General features: G+C 43.3%; 2 protein-coding genes across 2 annotated transcripts; both read left to right on the forward strand.

The window, feature by feature from the left end:
- Positions 1–16: 16 nt before the first annotated feature.
- On the forward strand, positions 17–1075 carry psmb11a (proteasome 20S subunit beta 11a). The gene is made up of 2 exons (XM_032531862.1): positions 17–614; positions 735–1075. Exons 1-2 carry the CDS (start codon positions 17–19, stop codon positions 1073–1075), a joined length of 939 nt encoding a protein of 312 aa, XP_032387753.1.
- Positions 1076–1843: 768 nt separating this feature from the next.
- psmb5 (proteasome 20S subunit beta 5) lies at positions 1844–9218 on the forward strand (the record flags this gene model as incomplete). The annotated part of the gene is made up of 3 exons (XM_032531863.1): positions 1844–2140; positions 5199–5505; positions 8572–9218. Coding segments are annotated over 3 exons (888 nt in total), but the record flags the coding sequence as incomplete, so codon positions are not given.
- Positions 9219–22565: the final 13347 nt, after the last annotated feature.

The raw sequence follows: 22565 nt of genomic DNA on the forward strand, positions 1-22565 counted from the left end.
CTGTATCTGCTTTACTATGGCTTTGGAAGACATTTGTGGCTTCGAAGACACTCCTGTTCATCGCAAGTGGTTTCCTGCCTCTCATTTTGAAGATACCGACAGATCTTTTCACATGACTGACTTTGGATTGAGGAGACTAAAGAAATTTGGGAGAAATAGTGGGATCCCACTGCAATTCTTCATACCGACATTGCCAAACTCTGACCCTTTCAACCCCAGTACTTCACTCCCTTTTCCCCCACCCAACCACTCGGTGACAGTCAGCAGGCCTTTCCCTCTGTCGCATGGGACAACAACCTTGGGTTTCATCTTCCAAGGTGGGGTCATTGCAGCTGCAGACTCACGTGCCAGTGCTGGGGGACTTGTTGCCTGTCCAGCTGTTCACAAGATTACCCCTATTCACTCCCATTTAGTGGTCACCTCCTCTGGTAGCGGTGCAGATTGCATGCTGTGGGAGAGAATTCTGGCCAGAGAGATCAGACTCTACCAACTGCGGCACAGACGTTGCCTTTCAATATGTGGCACTGCCAAGCTCCTTTCATTTATGCTGCACCCCTTTAAAGGGACTGATGTGTGTGTGGCCCTCACACTGTGTGGCTGGGATAAGGAAGCAGGTAACACTGACTGTGCAAAGAAGTCAGAAGACTCATCCTTTATCACTGATGATAGCTCTTCGGCTGTTGTAAGAAGACAGGATGTCACTGCGATGGCACATTCTGCATCCCCTAACAGAGGCCCAAAGCTGATATATGTTTGCAGTGATGGAGCCCGACTGCAGGGGGACACCTTTTCTGTGGGCTCAGGCTCTCCTTATGCTTATGGAGTCCTGGATAGAGAGCTGAGGTGGAGCCTGAGTAAAGAAGAGGCCATCTCCTTGGCAAGAGAAGCAGTGTTCAGAGCCACTCACAGGGACGCCTACTCAGGGAACAACGTGGACATCTTCCACATTACAGCCCAGGGATGGAGCCAAAGAAAGAGAGAGGACTTAAAAGAGGAATATTATAAAGACATGGAGAGGAGGACAAAGATAGTTGAGGAAAGAAAAAGAGCGACCAAATTAGATGCTTTGGAATGAAGCACACAATTGGTGGTGTTTCAGGGGGGGTTAGGATTAGAAGCTAAAATAGTTACAGCCACCTCAGTTAATCCACTTTTGTTAGCTAGCTATAAAACTCTACTAAATGCATGTACTCAGGTATGATTCTAGGATCAGACCTTTAGAGGGGGGTCCCCAATTGAGAGAGTGACATGGATACATTGCCTTGCAAAAGCGGTAAATCATGCTAAATCAGTAATTTCATTACCTGATAATATCTGAGCTAGCTTCTGAACAACAACATCCGCTTACGTTTTTTGACACTACTAACACGATGATGGAACTAAACCTGACACCTGTCACAGTAATAACAACCAATTTGACACAATGTTCTAACATTCAGCAGTTTTAGTTGCTTACGTTTCAATTTGGGTTCTAAACTGCGCCATGAAATTACCAACTTCTTCTCTTTCTCTGGGGACTACCAACGTTAAAATTCACAACCACCCTCATGCTCTCCCTCTGACAGATTAGCTGGATAGAGCAAGACTCAGCAACACAAGCACTTTGAATCTGTAATTGTTTGTCCCATGTCAAACTCTCACTTGAATTATAGCTTAATTTTTAGGGGGGCTGAGATGAAATGTAGGGGGCTTGAGCCCAACTAAAAAAGGGACTAAAATCTAACATGCAGGCACTACACAAAAAAGGCATAGTAGCCTGTTTGTATCAAACGGTTGTAGCGGTCTTGAAATCTTGATGTTGTTACCTTGTTCTGCCACAAACACAGGTGGCGCTGTGTGATTTTGCATCCATGACTCAATAAACTTTCGCACCCATACCCGGCGGAAGTTCATTGGTCATCAGACAATTTCAAAGATGGCTCTCGCTAGTGTGTTGAACAGTGATTGTGCGAATTTTTCATTTGAAAATAGTCAACCTTTTGGTTTTGGTTGTGGGCCTGGACAGAGCGGTCTGGGATTTGATGCCACGCCGGGAGACGGTCTCAGTTTTTCCGTTAAAAACCCGCTGTGTGCCGGAGACGAGGATGGCGTCGAAAGGAAAATAGAGTTCCTGCATGGAACCACAACCTTAGCATTTAAAGTAAGTTAATTAGTAGCTTATTGTAGCTAGCGTGAATTGTATAAATCTGTCGAATAGTTTAGCTGTGAAAAAGGCTAATAATAAATAATTTAGACTCTAGTTACATCATGCCTAACGGTTTAGCTACATAATGCTAGCTAGCGCTACATCTAGAACGTTAACGCTAGCATGTTAGCATGGCTACAAACCGCTTTCTCATTGCAGATGTTCACATAACGTTAACGATTAGACGTTTCTGGCTTCAAAAGCAACCCGGTAAACATGAGCAGGTCATCGCTATTTGTGGCCGTGACAGTAACGTTACTAAAGTGCAGGTGTCATAAGTGACATAGCTTCAGCCATTCGGCTTTATTTAAATGAGAAACAAGATAATAGTTCTGTAAACAGCTTTTGTGCAGTCACGTTATCCGAACATGGTTTTTGTCTGGTTCTTTTTGGGTTGTAACAGTTAACGTTAAATATAATAAAAAAAGTTGTCTTTAAGTCAAGTTTATCATATTACGTCCAAAGAGAACTGGAGTTTTGAATCACAACTGGTTAGATGTAAGCTATTGTACAGCAATATTAAATTTGTTCATCAATTTGGCATTTTGGACAATTTTCTTGTAACCCAAATAAACCGTTAATGCCATTTAACTGTACACCAAATGATCTAGCTAATAAGCCAAAATCTTGTAAAAATTCAAGTTGTTGATGTTTTCAGTAATGGTATTTCTTGGCAGTTTTTTGTAACAGCTATGGTATAAAGGAGGTGAATATACATGTTTACAACTTTTTTTCACTTTTTAATTTTACTGTCGTACTTTCTGTTAATTAAGACATGGGTGTCCATACCAGATTATCTAAATATCCGAACCAGACATAACATTCTGATGGAGAAATGTTAAATGTTTGGTTTCCTTAGAAATTATTAGAAGCTAGCCGGTGAATTATCAGCACGTGCCCAATCACAACGATGCTTGATACTAGTGTGAAGTGTTTGTTATACTGTCTCTACTTATAAAGCACTTATCAAAACACAGGGCTTCAAAAAAATTCAAAACACAGCAGTGACCACATTTAAAGTATTAAAAGAGCAACATACAAATTTAATATAGTAAAACCCTGTCAATAAAAACTAGAGTCAGGTGAAATCAGGGAAGGCAGTGCAATAAAAGTATGTTTTAAGCTTAGATGTGAAAGAAGCCACTGACTCAGACTGCCTCATTTCCTCAGGGGGACTTTTATCTCAAAAGCTCTATCAAGAGCATGTGATAGATAGAAGGCCCCTGCCTCAGAATCTCAAAGTATGAGCAGCGTCTTATGGGGATAAATATCTGAAATGTATTGAGGTGTCATACCATTTAATGTCTTGTAAGTCATTAAAATAACTTTAAACTTGAAGATGCATGCATGAAAAATATTGGTATCATTATTCAAAAACTAGTAACAGTAAAACACAACACTATCTCACAAAAACACTGTTGTGGAAATTCTCATAGGATGTAGTAGGAGAGAGTAAAGAACAAAGTCGGGTCTCCTAAAGCAAAATGTATTATCAACAAGAAAGGAAATGGGGTTTTAAACAAGGCGTACAAGATGATATTAAAATGAGTCCATGTGTGTTTACATTCCACTGAAAGAATAGGTTGGCACCGTCATTTTTTAATTGACAGTTTAAAAAGACTTTAGGACAGATTCCACAGCCCTACATTAAAGGAGAGTTCCGGTCAATTTAAACACATAGCTCTGTTTGTGCATTTGGAGTGCTGTCAGTAGAGAGAAAAATGAAACCAATCGGTGCTGCCTACACAGTGTTATCCTCCTGCTAGATTTTGCACCCAACAGGCATAAACAGGGCAAGTTTTAAACTTGTTTTTAGCCTCTAAACATGCTCGAAATGTCATTACAAGTGCCTAGCCATGTGCAGTTATTCCTTCCAAGTGAACACAGCAAATTTGACTGCAGTAGACGTGACAGAAAGGCATAAAAGTTGTGTTAATTCAGCCAGTGCACATACCTCTGTTTATTTCCTGTTTTCCGGTGAAGTCCACACTAGTCGAAACAAGCCTTTCTGTCACAGCTACAGCAGTCAGATTCACTGTGTTCACTCAGAAGGAATCACTGCACATGGGAAGGCACTTGTAATGACATTTTGAACATGTTTAGTCGCTAAAACACATTTCAAACGTGCCCTGTTTAAGCCTGTTGGGTGCTAACTCTAGCAGGAGGATAACACCTTGTAGGCAGCACCGATTGGTTTTGTTTTTCTCTCTACTGACAGCACTCCAAATTTATAAAGAGAGCTATGTGTTGAAATTGACTGGAATTCTCCTTTAAGTTAATGCTAAAAGCTAACTGGAGATTAGAAAATATGACTACATCTAAGTTTCCAACCGAGCCGCCCCACTGTAACTGTAGTTAACAATACATTAAAAACACTTTTGTTGTCCAAAAACTATTAAAACACATTAAAGATCCATACTTTTGCATTTGTGTGGCACATGCTTTCATTACAATGAGAACAGACAGCTTTTCCCTCTCACTCTGTCAAACCAGCAGACTGAGTTTTGTAAATACAGAACCACATCCCTGCAGTTGGTTCTGGTCTCTTCAGGGGATTTGTTGATGAAAAGAAAAGATAGAATAATGCCAACTGTATCCCTTAATCCCTGAGTGGAAGGGGGCGGGTGGTTGATGAAAACCTCCCCCAGCAGACATCTCCCTCTGACTTGCAAAATCTCTTGTCTTCACTTTAGTACTACACTGCTGTGTTGACTGTCACTTCAGTGACAGAGGATTTTACAGGGAGGAGAAAAGGTCCTCCCTCTTATCCAGCAGCTTTCAGGCAAAGGCAGAGTGGAACCATATATCGTATCTCTCTGACGGCTGTAGAGCAGCACTACATTTCTACTTTATCTAGACAGGAATAAGAGGTAGCTCATAGGTAATTAAACTGTACATACTGATCACTGATCCATCAGTTACTGTTCTGTGTGGATTCCCCTCCTGCTGTAATGTGTTATTGATGTCCCCCGTCCCCCCCCCCGTCCTGCTCCCCTGCTGTTTCCCCTCTCAGTTTCAGCATGGCGTTATTGTAGCGGTGGACTCTCGGGCCACAGCAGGTGCCTACATCGCCTCGCAGACAGTGAAGAAGGTGATAGAGATCAACCCCTACCTGCTCGGTACCATGGCTGGAGGAGCTGCAGACTGCAGCTTTTGGGAGCGCCTGCTGGCCCGCCAGTGCCGCATCTACGAGCTTCGCAACAAGGAACGCATCTCTGTGGCAGCAGCCTCTAAGCTGCTTGCTAACATGGTGTACCAGTACAAGGGCATGGGACTCAGCATGGGAACCATGGTGTGTGGATGGGACAAGAGAGGCCCAGGTAAATACAACAGCGGTACACTTACGTATGGTCTGTGGATCCAAAATTAGATTTCTATTTGTAGAAAAAACTATAGCTGCCCACAAAGTTGATTGTCTAGGTTTAGTATTGATGTAAAGAGCCATTTCAATACTTCACTTCTATAAACCTTTCTTTAGAATATATTTTAGTCTGATTAACTTTAAAAAGTTGTTGTACAGGGGCAACAGATGAGGTTTGCAATGTAAAATCAGATTTAAAACCACACATACAACTAAATATAGTTTGTGTGTTCTAGAATAAAATACTTTTTTGTTGCAACTAACGACTATTTTCATTGATCTGAAGATTATTTTCTGTCAAGTGATTGGTTTGTAAACCTCAGAATGAAAGCAAAGTTAGATAATTCAAAGGCGATTCTCAATTTTTTTTTTTTTTTACCTATCAAATAATGCTTTGTGTACAGAATTGTCAATTGCTATGGTTTTCTAGTTACATGTGCTCTTTCGATAGTCTAAGTACAGCTGTAGTTCCCAGAGTTATCCACTAGATGGTACTGCAGCCTCTCTCATGCTCTGCCCCTCTTTGTACCTTACACCATGGCTTTTGAATGCCACGCAATGTGAAGCCGTACATCACAGAAGGTGTGCTTAAGGAGGCCGCCACAGTGACACAGTAATGGGAAATCGATGAGGCTGGGACTGCGGGCCAGCGAGAGCGCGGTGGGATGATGGACGCTGGGTCCCAGCCTCGGACAATTGGGTCGCATGTATAATGCCCATACTGCTGCGATCGATGGTCGGCTTTGTCGGGAAAGCAGAGAGGGCTGTGTGAACAATGACATCCCGCCCATATGCCAACAAACATAAATGACATGTTAAATTCTGTGCAATCAATTGGGGAAATAATGATCCTTGTATAAGTTCAATAGGTGTAGGAGCTTTGCCATGGCCCCCACAATGCCAATGATTGAATGGCGAGGTAAATGTCATGTAAATTAAATCGATCGTGATTAGAGGAGAAGCTCATTAGCTGGCTACAATCGTGTCAAGAGCACTTATTCCCCTAATGGAGAGTCTTAAGCTGCAAGCTAAATAAATTAAATAAAAGCTATGTTGAGGAGCTTGTCAAATACGACTCTATGTTGTAACATCAAATGTGTGTTATGACAGTTGTAATCAGTATAGTTAAGTCTTAAAAACTTAATAGAGGCTTTGCTTTTGACAGAGAAAAGAGACTATAGTTGACTTCTCTCTACAAGGACATGAAGCGTTTGCAGAGGCTGATATGTGATTAAATGGGATGCAGCCCCCATGAAAAAAGCCCAGAACATTGTATGATATGGGACCTCTTCAGAGAAGACCCATGTGGCAGTCAGCTTACAACCTCTCCCAAGAGAGTGATGTAATATTTTTTTTGCCTCTGTTCAACTCCGTTTTTTTTTTTTATCTCCTGATCCAGTGGTGAATTGTAGTGGAAAGGATAGATGACGAACAGACAATGACCCATTTGATGCTTGCCACCCTTCACCGCACCGTTCTCCTCTCCTACTTCTAAAAGCTGTCAGTCCAGCCAGGTGCACCGACTTCTTAAGCACCTGTCAGTGAATTGACAGAGTGGAGGGAGTTTCTCTTGGCCGCCACTGCAGCAAGGCTCCACCATCCAGGCAACGTTCCCCCCGCTTCCGCTTTAAGTGGGATTCATGAGTTTTTCTTTTCTTAGCACTCATTGACGCCTTCATGCGTCAGTGTTTGAGACCAATACGCAATATGGCATGATTTGGCTCTACAAAGACCCAGGTGTGTTTTGAAAAGGAATGAATGTGGGAAGTGTCTTTTTGTGCTGCTGTGCTTCTAAACTGGGACCTCCTGAAAGAGTCCTCAACCACCTCCGTCAACTGTGCTGCTCAACATAAGAGGCCGCCTTTACAACTCTATCTCCCTGCCTATTATGTTTTTAACGAATCCCTCACAGTTTTCAAGAGGAACAGACAGGTCGCACAATGGCAAATTGCCCCCATGCATAGACAGGCACTGGATGATTATCATGGTAAGTTAACGACAGGCTGAGGAAGCTGCAATTTGCCAGTTGAAAGCAATGGTAAGCTTCTTTTTTCAGGAAAGCAAGTGGCTCTCTATCCCTAATAGACTGTCACTAGTTTAGCTGAGGAACTCTGCAAGCAGGGATGTGCAATCTGAGGGCATTTTGAAGTGTTTTTTAATGTGGGAGATGAGTTATAGTGCTGGATATATTAGGCAATTTTATATGCATGTCCCCGCGTTTCTTTCTGTGCAAGTATATTTTCACAGGTTTTGCTTTGTGAAGTGCTATGCAAAACATGCCTTTTCGCAGGCTGTCTTTTTACCATCTGCAGGCTGGTTGTGGGCGAGCTCACAGGCTGGTGCTAGTCACCCGTTCCACGTCACTCTGGTTTCAGGCCTAGCGAGTGTGTCATGGCGCGGAACAAAGTGTCCACGAAGCGTGGTGTGGCGCAAACCTTTCCCTCACAGATCTGTCAGAGCGTTGTGAGTCCGCAGTGCACGTTGAGTCACATGTTTGTCAGGTTAGGTGCGGGGCGAGTGCGCATGTGTGGAAGGATATGAACATGTTATACTCGTCTCATGTCCACAGGATGTGCATGTGCTGTTTTTTTTTTTTGTTTTTTTTTTGTCCTCGCTCTTGAGGTGCAGTTACCTGTGCAGCTCGGGATGGGGGTCGATAGTTAATTTTTGGTGTGTTTGCAGAGATCAATAAGGGCCGGAGCAGGGCGCCTGGGCAGACAGCGATGTGGCCCCTGCCGACTTTGTTTTACATGAAGGGGATGCAGCTGTTAATATCTGCCAGCCTTACTTCACTTGGAGATGTTGCAGCTGTTCATATTCTGTCTTGAGGACATGGCTTGTTTGTGTGAGAGCGGCACTATTGGATGTACACCATCTCAGTTTTCCTGACAAAGCTCAACACCTAAGTCGGGAGAGTGGAGGATGTTTATCTTTTTTTCGTCGAACACTACTCCCTATCACAGTTTCTTTTGACCTCCTTTTGCCTTCAAACCCTTTTGACCTGCCTTTTGTCCTTCGTCCTCAGGGCTGTACTATGTTGACTCCGAGGGGAACCGGGTGTGTGGCGACCTGTTTGCCGTGGGATCAGGCTCCATGTACGCCTACGGTGTGATGGACAGTGGCCTGCGGCAGGACCTAACTGTGGAGGAGGCCTGCGAGCTGGGCCGCCGCGCCATCTACCAGGCCACATACCGTGACGCCTACAGCGGAGGGCAAGTCAACCTGTACCACGTCCACAGCGAGGGCTGGACCAGGGTCTCCCAGGAGGATGTGCTCATGCTGCACCAGCAGTACAAGGATCAGGCATAGTCATGAAAGTCACAAATGGGCCACGAAGTGGGGAGAGAATAAGGATGTTTAGGAGTTTATTCTGCTATCTAATGTTTAAGATGTTCTAAAATGTTGGTAGGGTTGACACATGAATAAAAAGGACTGATGTGCCGATTGATTTTCACTCACATTACTTTGAAAATTAATTTTAACAATGCCAGTGAGCTCCACTTACCCTGCGCAGAGTATGTTTTGAGGGGCTGTAGAGAAGGGGCCGATGACTCAAACATGCTTAAATTCAGTGTGGGAGTAGTGTGGTGCTTGCCCTACATACATTTAATTTGGATCCTACCCTGGAAAACTACATCTTTCTCAATAAAACCTGTGATGTTCTTTTTTCAAGAGCCTTGTTTTTCTTTTTACCTTTTTTTAGGTTGTAATACTCTTTATGTAAATGCTTAGTCTTGTAGCCTCATATTCCTTTTGATGTAGTGATTTTACCACGGTGTGTTTACATTTCAGTCATCTGTTCCCCCAGCTGTCTGGATTGGGAGGTACATCCAAAGCCTGCTTTGTCTCCTATATGTTCTGCGTTTATTAGCAGGAAGTAGCACTGTCTAAATAGCACTATTTAATTGTAACCACCATCCTCAGTAATTGTGCCTCCTGAGTTGTAACGGTGTGTTTTCTTCCCCGAATTGATAATGTTCCTTTTCCTTCGCTCACATTGCACAAATACGTCTTTTAATTGGAAGAGGAAATTTATTCTTTAATTCCTATCCGACACACTCCGCTTCTCAATGTGCGATGTTGTGTGCCACCCTGCCATGATGTTTTACAATGTTACGACCTGCGCTAGCAGTGTTTGCCCCTCCAGCGGTTTTTATGTTTGGGGAATAAACACTAATAGAAGGCATGGGGTAGGTTTCTGAAGCCGGTGCACTTTCAATTCGTGGTTAAAAACTAGTTTCACAGGGGACTAGTTAGCCGATGGAATAGAAATGAGCGTGCCTCGTCTGTGATGCTACTCTTGGTAAATGAAGTGATGGGAATAGCACCATCAGAAACTGACAGTGACAATGCATGTGCCAGGAGATGTGCTAAAATGGAGCAAATGTAGATAAAAGCATTAACAGTTTGTAGAAGATTTAACCATCCTCCTGGGTTAAGGAGATAAAGGAGTGATTTCACTAATGTACTGAACATGCCTCTACATTATATACTCAGAATAGTGAATAAAGACTAGGTCCCGAAGCACCATCAAGTATCCAACGGATTGCATTGTCATAAAGTAGGAAGCCTTGCCTTGAGCTTTTAGAGGCTGCAGTTTTAGTCCATAAAAGTCTTAATCCTGTTTTTATTTCAGGGTTCTATCTGCACCACATTACACAAGCAACCAACGCATTACTCATAAACATCCCTACTGTATAAGATGGAAGTGATTATGTTAAAAGAAATGCATTTTTCTGCCCTGATGTCTTTTTAGGCAAGTTAATCCAAATTCTACAAGCTCTGAGGGCAGAGGCTCATTCACGTTTGTGTTCTAGGTCTTTGTTTATTGGGTTAAAAGCTTTTAGGTTAAGTTTAGGTCTACCAGTTCACCACTGTGCTCCAGACTGAGTCAACCGCTTATTAGATGGATTGCTATGTAACTTTGTACAGACAATCAGGGTCCCAAGAGAAAGAATCGTATAGACTTTATTGAACCCCCTTTTTCATCTAGTGGAACTTATCTATAAACACTCTTGCCTCTAGACGTGCTCAGAAGACACTTGGTACGAGCTTGGTCGTCTGAAGCATACCAAACTATTAAAGGAGAATTCTGGTCGATCCAACACGTAGCTCTGGTAATTGTAAATTTGGAGTGCTGTCATTAGAGAGAAAAACATGCTACCGTTAGCACCCAACAGGCTTAAACAAGGCAAGTTTTAAACATGTTTTTAGCCTCTTAACATGTTCATAATGTCATTAAAAGTGCCTACCCATGTGCAGTGATTCCTTCTGAGTGAACACAGTAAATCTGACTGCAGTAGATGTGACAGAAATGCATGAAAGTTGTGCTAATTCAGCTGTGTTTAGTTCTGGTGTTGATACTGCAAGGAGTGCTTTGGGACCGTGTACAAACTACAACAAAGAAAATAGATATATAAAGAGATACATATTTTGAAAAATATATGCTTATTTTTTTAAAGTAAGTGCTGTAGTACAACTAGCAGGAGGCAAGTTATAACTGAGGAAAGTTTAGAGACACTACCTTATTTAATCATTAAATTGATAGCCTACATATTTTGTTTTATCTCTTTTCTGTGTTGTAGTTTGTAGACGGTCCCTAAGCTCTCTAACTGCCCTCGACACAGGAACTAAACAGCTGAATTAGCACAACTTTCATAAATTTCTGTCACGTCTACAGCAGTCAGATTCACTGTGTTCACTCAGAAGGAATCACTGCGCATAGGTAGGCACTTGTAGTGACATTTTGAACATGTTAAGAAGCTAACAACACGTTTAAAACTTGCCCTGTTTGAACCTGTTGGGTGCTAACTCTAGCAGGAGGATAACACGGTATAGGCAGCACCGATTGGTTTAGTTTTTCTCTCTACTGACAGCAGCACAAATGTGCAAACAACAGAGCTACGTGTTGAAATCAACCGGAATTCTCCTTTAAGTAGACTAACTCATATTTTTGTGATATGATTTTGATGCGTGGATTTAGATTTTTAAACCCGTAGTTTCTGACGTGGCTGTTCCAGTTTGCCTCTCTGGCCCATCCAGTCAGGTATAGAGGAAACACTTCTCACTTGTGTTTTTTTTTTTTTTTTTTGCCATGTTTGGACTCACCCATCCTGTTGGTGAGTGTGACCTTGGCATTGGACCAGTAGGCAGGGTGCTGCGAGTTGCACTGGTCGTGTAGATTGTAGGTTGTCAACAGGTGTAACTGCTAGTAAGTATCAGTTTTCCGAATATTTGCACAAAGCTTTACACTCGGAGCAAGGTGGTGACACTATGGGGCGATGTGACAGAATATAGAAAATAGCATTCTTGTTTTTGTGCCTAAATTAGACAAATAGCTATAAAAAAGATAAGCTGGCGATATTGGAAGGTGCCAGCAGGATGATTTTCACACTGTGAGAAAATCACCCCTATGCCCACATTATGCCATCTGTCAGGTGGTCATATGTGTTTCCAGTCCCAGACACCTGATCCTATCTGAACACAGTCCTGTTGGTGCCCGGACAACCGGATTCGCACACACCTCGCATGTGAGGCGTTATTTCTCGGGATTTGATGCTTAGACTTTATAATTGGATCTTCACAAGGAAAAACACCCATTGCAAGGGTGCACGCATTTGGTGATGGAGTATCAGCCATTATTTATTCCTGTTGATGCTTTACCCTGATGAAAAAAACAAATGAGAAGTCTATTTGGTTTGGGTAATGACTCCCGGCTGTCTGCCTCTTGTCCACCCCAAAGGCTATCCGGGTGTCATATAATCAGTGCACCCAAGTCCTTAGCTGCGTGCCAGCTCTGACAAACAACAAAGCTGGCGTGAAGATAATTGCGTTTGTGCTCCCTGCGCATCCTCTTCCTCGCTGGCGCAAGAGGCAGCCGCTGCCTCGCCTCGTCTGAGAGGTGCTGTTTTTCATCCCTCGCGATGACAGCCACGCTCTTGTCATTCCCTCAGCGTGCTTGCCACTGCCGCCTCGCTCTACTCGAGACTGTTCTTTTTTTTTTTTTTTTTTTTTTTTTACTGCACACCCCTCTTCCCCAGCAATGTTTTTGGCAATTGCTTGCTTTTTTTTGTGTGTGACTCGATTAATTCAGTGACACGAATGAGTACAGCCCGGCAGTAAACAGTGCAGCCCTTGACTTTTGTCCAATCTGAGTCCGTACTCGTTCGTCCACTTCCCAGCAGGCACCTAGGAGCTTTTGCCAATACCACTCTTGCTGCTCTTGATGATGATGATCATAAGGGTGATGGTGAGGATGAGTATGATGATAGCCCCTACTATTTGTGCAGACTGCCTCAAGAGGCCCGAAGCGGCCGTCTGTTTATCCCTTGTCATGACACCTGACTGTATAAATGGGGCCTGTCTGTTTGTTTTATCGTCAACAGCGCCAGGCCTTGCCTCCCAGGCAAACACGGACAGGGTCAGGGAGACTACAGCTAAAGACGTGGCAGTAAGAGCGATGGTGGCTGCCACGGTCACTTCACTTACTCCCATGTGGCTCCTGGCTTTTTATTTATTTATTTGCACTGCGTCCTTTAATATGTGGTGACTAAGCCCCTCGGGATGAAGAAAAGTGAATTTCGGATTTTGTTGTTTCGCGCTATCAATTGGCTCCCCCCCCCCACTTCTTGCTATTTTAGTGGCAGTTCAGTTCTGGTTATGTGAGCACTTACATTTGTTTAGGGGACGTACCATTATGGGGTGTTGTTTTGTCTTTTGCCTGACCTTACACAGTGGGTGATAACGCTTTACTTTGCTCCCAGAACTTATTTGTTGAAATTTTAAATTGTAGGCCGCGGCGGTTGTCATTTTCTTGAATCATTGACAGGTATGCAGTACATCTACACTATAAAATTCAGCTTTCGATTCCACATTATTTTCCCTCTGGATGTCTCTGCTGTACACTCCTCCAAAAGAGGAGTGCAAAACTACAGTGGGCTTTTTATTGGTTTGAAGTGTCGCTCAGAGCTGCAGGCTTTTCGACAAGAGTTGCCGGCCCCAGCGGAAAACTCATCTCAAGAGGAACAACTCTGCCAGGCTTTGAGCCCCCCCCCCCCCCTTCTTTTCTCTTTCACCATCTCTTATACCCCTCCATCCGTCCATCCCTATTTCTGTTCCACATTTTGACTTAATCCCCCCCCCCCCCTGCAGTGCCCTCAGCCGATTGCCCGCTTCCCTCCGGCCTGATCTCACTCTGATCAATGCCACATCCCCACCAACAATACTAACGGGGAAATGGAGGCATTAATTACAGAGCCCAGAGCTTGTTACCCAGACTCAGCCCTTTCAGCTTCCTGGCTCTTCACTGACTCTGCAATTGTAATTCAGCTGGGGGCCCAAGACGTGAGGCTAATAACAGAGGGTGCCCGTCCAAACGGACGATCACCCACTGATAGATGATCCGCTGGGCCGGACGTGACGGAACTGACGTGAAGGGGCCGGGAGTGACTACGAAGTGATTGACACAGCTTTGGCACTGGGATTATGTGTCAGAGAAATAATTTATTACTTTCTCTTCCGGAGCCGAGACGAATGCCAGAAATGAGTAATGACCTCTTTGAAGTTCAGCTTCTCTGATCGCAAACAATAGCCCAGGTTGTCACTGCTGTGGAAATGACTGAGGCGATGGTGTTATGAGAATGAGAAGCTAATGGACTAAATCATGGAAATGGCATTTTAATTAAATATCAGGACCTTGCTATGAACAGCGTTTAAAAGAAATGAGAGACATTCTTACTGGTTGATATTGTTCCTAGTTGCAGTACAAAGAAGATTAAGGTAAATTGTTCTTTCATTTAATTACTGCCTCCCTTTTGGTATGCCCTACTATCTTGTCATCCTTTCTTCTACCTGCCCTATCATGCTATGGTTTTTCCCTTGACAGTTGAGTGCCGATGTCTTGAGTGTCCAGCAGTTGGCCTCTTCTGAGTTATTCAGCCTCTGATGTATCATATGCAGTAAGCACTTCGGTGGAAAGTAAAGGTTTATTTACTGAGCTAAGTCTCCTCGAGCATTTGCCACCATTCCCAATTTTTTCCTATAGCTCTCATTCTGTTTACCATCTATCCCTGTATCAAGAACATCATATTCTATATCTATATCCCATTTTCTCTTTCTTTCTGTCCCACCACTTTCCACCATCCACCCTCTTCTCTCCACTTTCCCCATTATCCCTCCCCCCCATTCCTCCATCTCACTCACTGCCTCTTCCCCCCTCCTTTCCTATCTTTTTTTTTCAGGATGGATCTGCTCTCATTACATTGATAGCCTTGATGATTCAGTTGAATGGTGCATTCTCTTCCCCGGTGCCTCTCCAAGGCCTTTCTCTGCAGCCAGCTCATGCAGCAGCGCTCTGCAGTGACAGCAGAGCAGCCTCTTTCTCTGTGGGCACGATGATAGCGTAGCACCTGCTCCTCAGCCCTGCTGTGACCATGTGGCGATGCATGCTTTATTTAAAGAGGATTCTCCAGTTGTAAATGTTGAGTTGTAGGGATAAGAAGATAAATGAAACACTGAGATGCAGTGAGGCACAGTCAGGTTACTTGTTGTGGGAATTTGTATGTGCGCAGGTAGGTATGTGTGGGTAACTGTGTGGGAGTATTTAATAAGAAGGATGTACATTTTTGTTGAACTGATTCATGTTTCTCACACTGAACCAATTATTTGGTACATCTACGACACGTCTAGGGTATACGAATTCCCCTTTGATTTTAGCTCTAGCCAGTGAGTGCCAGCACTGCACGCTACCTGAACCAGGACCAGAATCACCTGCACTGCAGCTGACTCTGGTCTGCCTCCACTCCTTACTACTACCACTGCATTTATTGCTGAAATGCAAATGGTGCGAGCTCAATCTAATGCTGTGTTCAATTTCTATCATCCATCCTCACTCTCGATGCTTCCCCATCTGTATCTACACTCATGTGAAATGTAATGCATTTCCAATACATACCTTAATGTTGTGGTGTAAGTGTTTATCTGATCTCTCTTTTAAAACAGGACTTGCACACAGCATACTTGCACCCCTTAAAATCCACTTTCCCCCTTTTAGATCTCCTTAAGTTACTTTAAAAGTGTACTCCGCTCATCTAACTTTTTACTCAAATAACCCCATCGGACTTCCAATGAACAATTAGAAGGATCAAAATTGATTCAGTAGAACCAGAGATATTGTGAATTTGTACATACTGCATTCTTTTTCCTTGTAAAAACCATGTACCTACATTACAAACAATGCAACTAGTTTGCAGACAGTTTGAAACTGGAGTGTGTGTGTTATGCTAGTAGAAGCCAATGTAACATCGAGGTGCATCACTTCTTTCACCAAACCCCCAGATTTTGTTATTTTTCATTTCCAAACTTGCCGTAGTGTGACTCATGTGACATCACTTGAAGCTTTAGTGCCTAACTTTTTGATATTAATGAACATCTGTTACATTCGAGGCATTGCCAAATGAGTTGCTTCAAAGCTAGCTCCACGCAACTCTCTCTGTATTTCTCAGTATGGTTATGTTCAGAAGATTGTGTTGTCCGGCGACATTTGCACGCAGAAACTAGAATGAAGATAATGACGAGTCCATCTGAAGAGTCCATCATGTTTTTTTAATTGCTCTGTATCCTCCTAGGCTACGTAGCGCAGACAGTTTTGTTGTCATTACTTAAAATTCCTCATGAGGGCGACACAAACTACACACTACTAGAGCTTTCAGGCAAATGATCAGATTTCCTGCATCTCCCTCTGGAGCCACAAAAGGCTTTATACAACTTTCTTTCACACATGTAGCACTACTCACCAAGTAAACTGCCCTTGATGTGTTAATTCGATGGAGATTCCCTTTAAGCTTGGGAAAATAATTGTATTCATCACTGTCTGACGGTATCATATATATTCTGTATTGGCTTGTTCCAACTCTTTACTCATTCATATTTAATAAGTGAAGTATTAAAACCCCAAGACTCCAAAATGTTTTGACTAGTCCATCAAATGGAAATATTCCCAACGTCTTGTGCATCATTTTACATTTCACTGTAAAGTTGTGTGGGTTTGAACAGTGGTCGGCTGCACGGCAGGTGTAATAGGGGTGAAGGGGCGCTCTCTCCAACGGGCCATCAATTCCGTGTCGAGTGCTGTCGAAAAAAGCAGTAACTGGCTCTGGATCAAGCGTAAGGACCCCAACCGGGCAGCCAGGTAGAAACAGATGGTATGCGTTCAGGCTTATAAGGGAAACGGTATGGTATGGCATGGAGGGGGTGTACCTGGGACGCTTGGTACACTGTTGAGCCTTCTGGAGACGTTGTGGGCTTCAATCAGCAAAATGTCGATGGAGCAGGGTGCCCACCTAATGACCTAATGACATACTTTAACCTCCTTTTCACCACTCCACGCCAACTGCTACGGTCAAGAGTTTCCTACTAAAGGAATTAAAACATGTCGTTCTATTAGCTTTACATCAAATGGAAATATTGACAATGTCTTGGGCATCATTTTACATTTCACTTTAAAGTTGTGTGGGTTTGAGCAATGGTTGGCTGCACAGCTGCATAGATGTCGGTAGTTTGAGATTAGACTGGATGTGATCGGCTATTTAAGGGTCAGTGCATCCAAATTACAAAAAAAATCAACTCTGCTGATGATCTGAGACATCGTATGCTTCTACCTCACTGAAACAGAGTTGAAATGTTGTTTGTGCTACTAAAAGCAAGAAAGAATAGTCTATCTTGGTTACATTGAATTATCTGCAGACCTCACTGTGAATAGTTTCTATTGGAATGAAAAAACAGTCCCGGTGAAAATACAATACAAGAAAAAAAGTGGTCCCTTTTTCAACTCAGTAAGTGAACTGCCCAGAGAGTCAGCTTATTTCCAAAGCCAAAATCGCTCCACTGCACTTGATGTCCAACTGAGTGAAGTCCCAGAATGTACTGTAAAAAGCAGTGAGCATTGATTAGAAGGGACATTACTGCATTTCCTTTCCTCTACCTTCCCAAGAGATTTTTGCCCAGTGTAATATCAATGATGCAGCAATCTGAGAAGAATGTAATCATTGTCTAAATATCTTGTTATAACGTTAAAGCTCTCTCTTCATGACTAGAGGGTTTTCTCAGGAAAGCTGATACGACGGGGTAGAGGAGGACTCAGGTGCGGAAACAGAGCATGGTAGACGGAGTAAAAAGGAACAGGATTTATTTAAAAAAAAACATGCAACCAGAGGGTGTGTGGGGTGAGCAGGTGACAGCCAGGGTGAAGATGTAGGCTTCCAGGTATTCAAATGAAGAATGGAAGATCCAGGTGGGAAGGCACAGATCCAGACTGACACAGCGATTTTTGGAGAAGAAAGAACTAAAAGGAGGTTACACTGAAGACTAGCAATGAGTAGCTGCAACAGACGGAATAATACACACCGACTTTGTTGGCCTGAGGTACAATACCAATACAATAATCTGGCGTTGAGTCTCTGGAGTCCATGTGCAAGACACACCCCACAACAGACAACAGAAAAAAAGAAGGGACAAACAACTCAACACAGAGCCACTGCACAGGGTGTGACAAAGACAAGATTCGTCTTGTTAGACTTGATTTGATCTTTACTGATCTTTTTCACAGGAGATACTGTGTGTGTCGGTCACACGTAAAGTCCACATGGCTCTTTATAGGGTGCCACTTCAAACCAAGGTGACTTTGAAATGAGGGTGAGTACTGGGACAAAGCCCATTACAGACTGATCATACAGTGATATGTACTGTCACACGGGTGGCCTACCACATGCCACAGAGAGCCAAAAGTCTGCATGCTTTCATTCCAGCAGATCTCCTCAGCAGGTGACTGTGCTGATGAGTTTTTCCCTCTACCTGACGGATGCTAATTAGTGGGTCTTTGGTTGGAATGAAAACCTGCCGTACGTGGTTGTCTGCACTTGTTCTACAATATGCTGTAGTAGGGAAAACCAGCCAATGTTGTCAAAAATGCAACTTTACAGAAATGTATTGCTAATTAAACTTGACAGAAAGTTTTTTTTAATGATTTATTGTGATACTCCTGGAGCTGTCTTGACATATCTGAAATTTGTTTAAGTTTTTTCTCATCCAATTGTGAGCAACGCCTCTTTTTCTTTGTGCATTTCATTTATCCATCCATCCATCAACAGCACACTCAAAAATCAAGCAAATTTAATATGCACACTAAAAAAAAATGTCAGTATGCAGTACATCATTTAGTCTTTCCGTGTTAATGCAGTACAAAGTCAAATCTATGTTATAATTAGTATGCATTATATAGTTGGGACACAGCTCAGCGTTTAATCCTTCTCAGCAGTAGAAACAAGCATTAAACAAAACACCGATGTTATAATCTCGGTTGGTTATTTACACATCCAGCAGAAACGAGAAAACGAAAGCATTTATTTGGATCGTTTTTCGGGGCCACCGGAAGAATCTAAATCCAGCACTCAATCTCCTTTTAACTTTTTGTTCTTCATTAACTTCTGAGGGCAGACAAGCCAGATTTGATTTCAGAATTGCCAACCCAAAAAGCTGGTGCTGGGGCCCAACCCCTCCCCCATCTCTCTCTCCCCCTTTTTGCTTGACCACTTTTCTCCCTTTAAGGGGAAAAAGGGTAAAATTTTTTTTAACCCAATCACATTATAGACAAACCCGCCCCCCCCCCCCCCCCCCAAACATTGCTTTACAGTACACAATTGTCGGACTGAGGGTGAAAGAACAGCTCGGGACTGGGCGCTGTGTTTGGCTCCCCAAGGTGTTGACCCTTTCTGCTGGGGGGAAATACGGGCAAAGGGAGCTGTCCAGAGTATTTTTTTTTCTCCCCTGGCCCACAGTAGGGGGAAGATCGACCAAATGGACAAAAGAACCCTTCCCAAAAAGGGTTTTGGGGATTTTTCATTATTGTTGAACGCACCCCCAAAAAAAAGCCCCCTTCGCGGACATGAACCTGTCTCTCTCTTACACACCCCTTGTCACCACAAAAAACCCCTTTCCCCTCACACTTTGGCCTTTGACCTTTGTTTATTAAAAGATTAAAAAAAAGACCCGTTTTAAAGGAAAAACCCTAAAACATTTTTCCCAATTGACCCTTCCACGGGGCCTTTGGGCTTGGGCGGGAACATCACAGTGGCCCAAATTACCAAATGGGGGTTCATTTCATTGAACTGTGTCAGTGTGCCATTACAAAGAGCCAGAGTGCACAATAGGAGAGCCCTAGAATTGGAACACATAAATGGCATGCACCTGTCATTAATGTTAGTAATAATGCCTGTGTGTGACAGTGTCCACTCTGGGGGGGGGGTGACATATTTTGATGTGTCACAGCAGGGGAAGCGCAGGTGAAACTAAAAGATGAAAAGAGCTCCCCGTCCCTTTAGCTGTTCCAGGTTTCTGATATTGCACTTCTAAACTCACCCCCCGTGGCATGGGGACACTTCAATGAAACAAGCCATCATTTTTTTAAAATTGTTTTTGGTTTAAAACTTTTTCTTCTCTTGCCTGCCATCAAACATTGCTGTGGAGGAAAAGGCCTTTTTGGAAAAATGTCCTTTGATTTCGGGGTTTTTTTTTTTGGGGTTCTTTTGGTGTTATTTCTTTTTGGTTAAATAAGCGCCCAAATGGGAAAACAGGGGGAAAAACTGGAAAAAATCTGTTTGGATGGGCCCGTCAAATCAGAGTGGGCTTCTGTGTAGCCTCAATTTGACCTGACAGGTGCTATTTTTTTAAAATTGCACCCAAAAAAAGGACACAAAATACCATTCCCAACCGGAGGGGCCCAATTGACCGCGGGACAGCGTAAAATTATGACTTTTTTTTAGGTGGGGCATGTTTTGATTTTTCAAAAAAGCAAAAATTCACCCCGAAAAACCTTTTACTTTTGTTGGGCATGGGATTCCTTTTTTTAGCGGAATTTTTAATTTGGTAAAAATTTCCCTTTTTTTTAGAGGATGTTGAAATTTCCCAATTTTAAAAAATTTTTGGGGGGGTGTCTTTCCCGGGGTTTGCTTCTACATCCCATTTTTCCTTTCCCAAAGCCAGCTCTGCTTTTTTCCCCCCTTTTTTTCCCTTTTTAAAAACATACAGAGTAACCCAGGGTTTTTTGCTTCCCCTTTGCCTGTAACCCATAGGGGCCTTGTTACTACAATACCCTTCTTTCTAACTATTCATAGTGGGGTTTTTTATTGTTTTGGGAGGGTCCTAGTACAGATTTTTGTTTGGATTTTTACCGCTGCGTCCCCCCCCCTGCTGCCTTGTTTGTTCTTCCCCCAAAACCCTTGAAAAATATTCCGGTGTATTTTACATGTCTCCTCCATAGTAAGCAGTGGTGCCGTCGTCCCAGAACATAAAACATTAAAGTGTTTCTCTCACCTGAGTGAGAAAACCTTCTTTTGTCATTTTTCCTTTAAAAACATCTAGTTTTTAAAGACGTACCATTATCCATTTTTTAAAAAAAAATTACAAACCTTTTTTTTCTCTCTTTGGGCCATTTTAATTTTTTTTCCCTTTTTGTTAAGGTTCCCCCCCTTATTCTCGTAAATAAATGCAACCAAGAAGAAGAAAAGCACTTAAAGAAGCTCCTGGCTCGCTCCGCTTCCTCATTGTCTGTCCCTCCTTTCAATCTGTAAAGGATATCACGATCACGATTTACAGCCTTAAATTACATTTAGCTAGTTTGCTTGTTTCGCTGCTCACCTGAGTCTTGATAATCTTTCCTCTCCACCTGTGATCTGGCGGGCCCCGCTTTCCCGCTTAGTCTTTTTTCTTGCCTAATTTGGGCATGATTGGGCCCCCGAGGGAAATTCAGGGGGAGAGGGCTGCGGGGCTCGCCCGGGGAGACCAAAAAGGGGGTTTTTAAAACCCCCCTGTTTGGGGTTAATGAAGGGTTTTAAAACACAGAGACAGGAAAAGAGGGAGTATTACCGGGATGTGAATTTTCATAAACCCCAAAAAATCCTCTTCTTCCTCTTTCCTTTGCCGTCTGCTGCCAAGACTCCAGGCACTAGTGAGGGGAACGGAGAAATTGATGGTGGTTTAAATGAGGGTACCCCGGGCGAGCATTTTTTATTCTTTTAACATGTGGGATGCCTTTTGCCCCCACTTTTTTCTTCCCTGTGAGGGTTTTTCTAATTTGTTTGATCTGGTGGATGTTGGGATGAGCGTGGAGGGGTAATTGGGGCCCTTTTGGGGGTAATACAATGGGCGGCACAAACCCCGCCATTCCTTTTTTTTCCCTGTGGTTTTTTCTTTTTGCATTTGGGGGGGGGGGCGGGGTTTAGGTCCCTTCCACTTGGGAAAAAGTTGGCCCGGGGGGTACAACCCCCCGACCCCCTTGTTTTTTCCTCTCTCTCCTCCTCCTCTGCTTGGTTTTCGCCACACCTGAGGGCTCCAGTCGCAGGCTGTTTTTGCCAGGTGTGTCCCCAAAACCAATTTTTAAAAAACATGGGAACATAAAACATACAGAGCCTGTACCATCCCCCACATAAGAAAAATGTTTAAAAGGGAGTGGAGGATTTTTTTACCCTGTGTATTTTACATTTTTTTCTGTCCTTTATTTTAATATTTAAATAAGCAGAACTTCTGAAAAAATGGGCCTGCCCCCCTGAATTTTCTTAAAAAAAACCCCCCCCTTTTTCTTTTCCCCAGGAGATTTGATAAAATTTTTTGGGCATAGCTCTTCCCTCTCCAAACCAAATATCACTTTTTACAAATCTAAAACACAAGGGGTTTGTGTGATTAAGGTTTTGCAGGGGAAGAGGATTTTTTAAAATGTCAAAAATTTTTGTTTTTTTTCCTTTGATTGTTTCCGGCTTCTGCTTTGATTTGACATCCCCGGGGAAGGCAGAAGGGGGTTGCCCTAGCAAAAACCCGTCTGGGTTGGGGTTTTCTGTCGGGCTGTCTGTCCCGTCGGGTTGGGCTGTCTTCCTGCCCGGGGTTGGCAGTACCCCCCCTCTTGGGGGATTTGTCCAGCATCCTGTCAGACTGTCCCGCTTTTCCCTCCCCCCCCCCCCCCCCCCCACCCCC

Source organism: Etheostoma spectabile, chromosome 12, assembly GCF_008692095.1.
Source record: "Etheostoma spectabile isolate EspeVRDwgs_2016 chromosome 12, UIUC_Espe_1.0, whole genome shotgun sequence".
NCBI classification, from domain to species: domain Eukaryota; kingdom Metazoa; phylum Chordata; class Actinopteri; order Perciformes; family Percidae; genus Etheostoma; species Etheostoma spectabile.

What these genes read in the sequence shown, in the direction of transcription:
- psmb11a (XM_032531862.1), top strand. Translation starts at nt 17, where the DNA reads ATGGCTTTGGAAGACATTTGTGGCTTCGAAGACACTCCTGTTCATCGC. An exon ending in TGGCTGGGATAAGGAAGCAG is followed by an intron (nt 615 to 734) that starts GTAACACTGACT and finishes CCCCTAACAGAG; the next exon opens with GCCCAAAGCTGATATATGTT.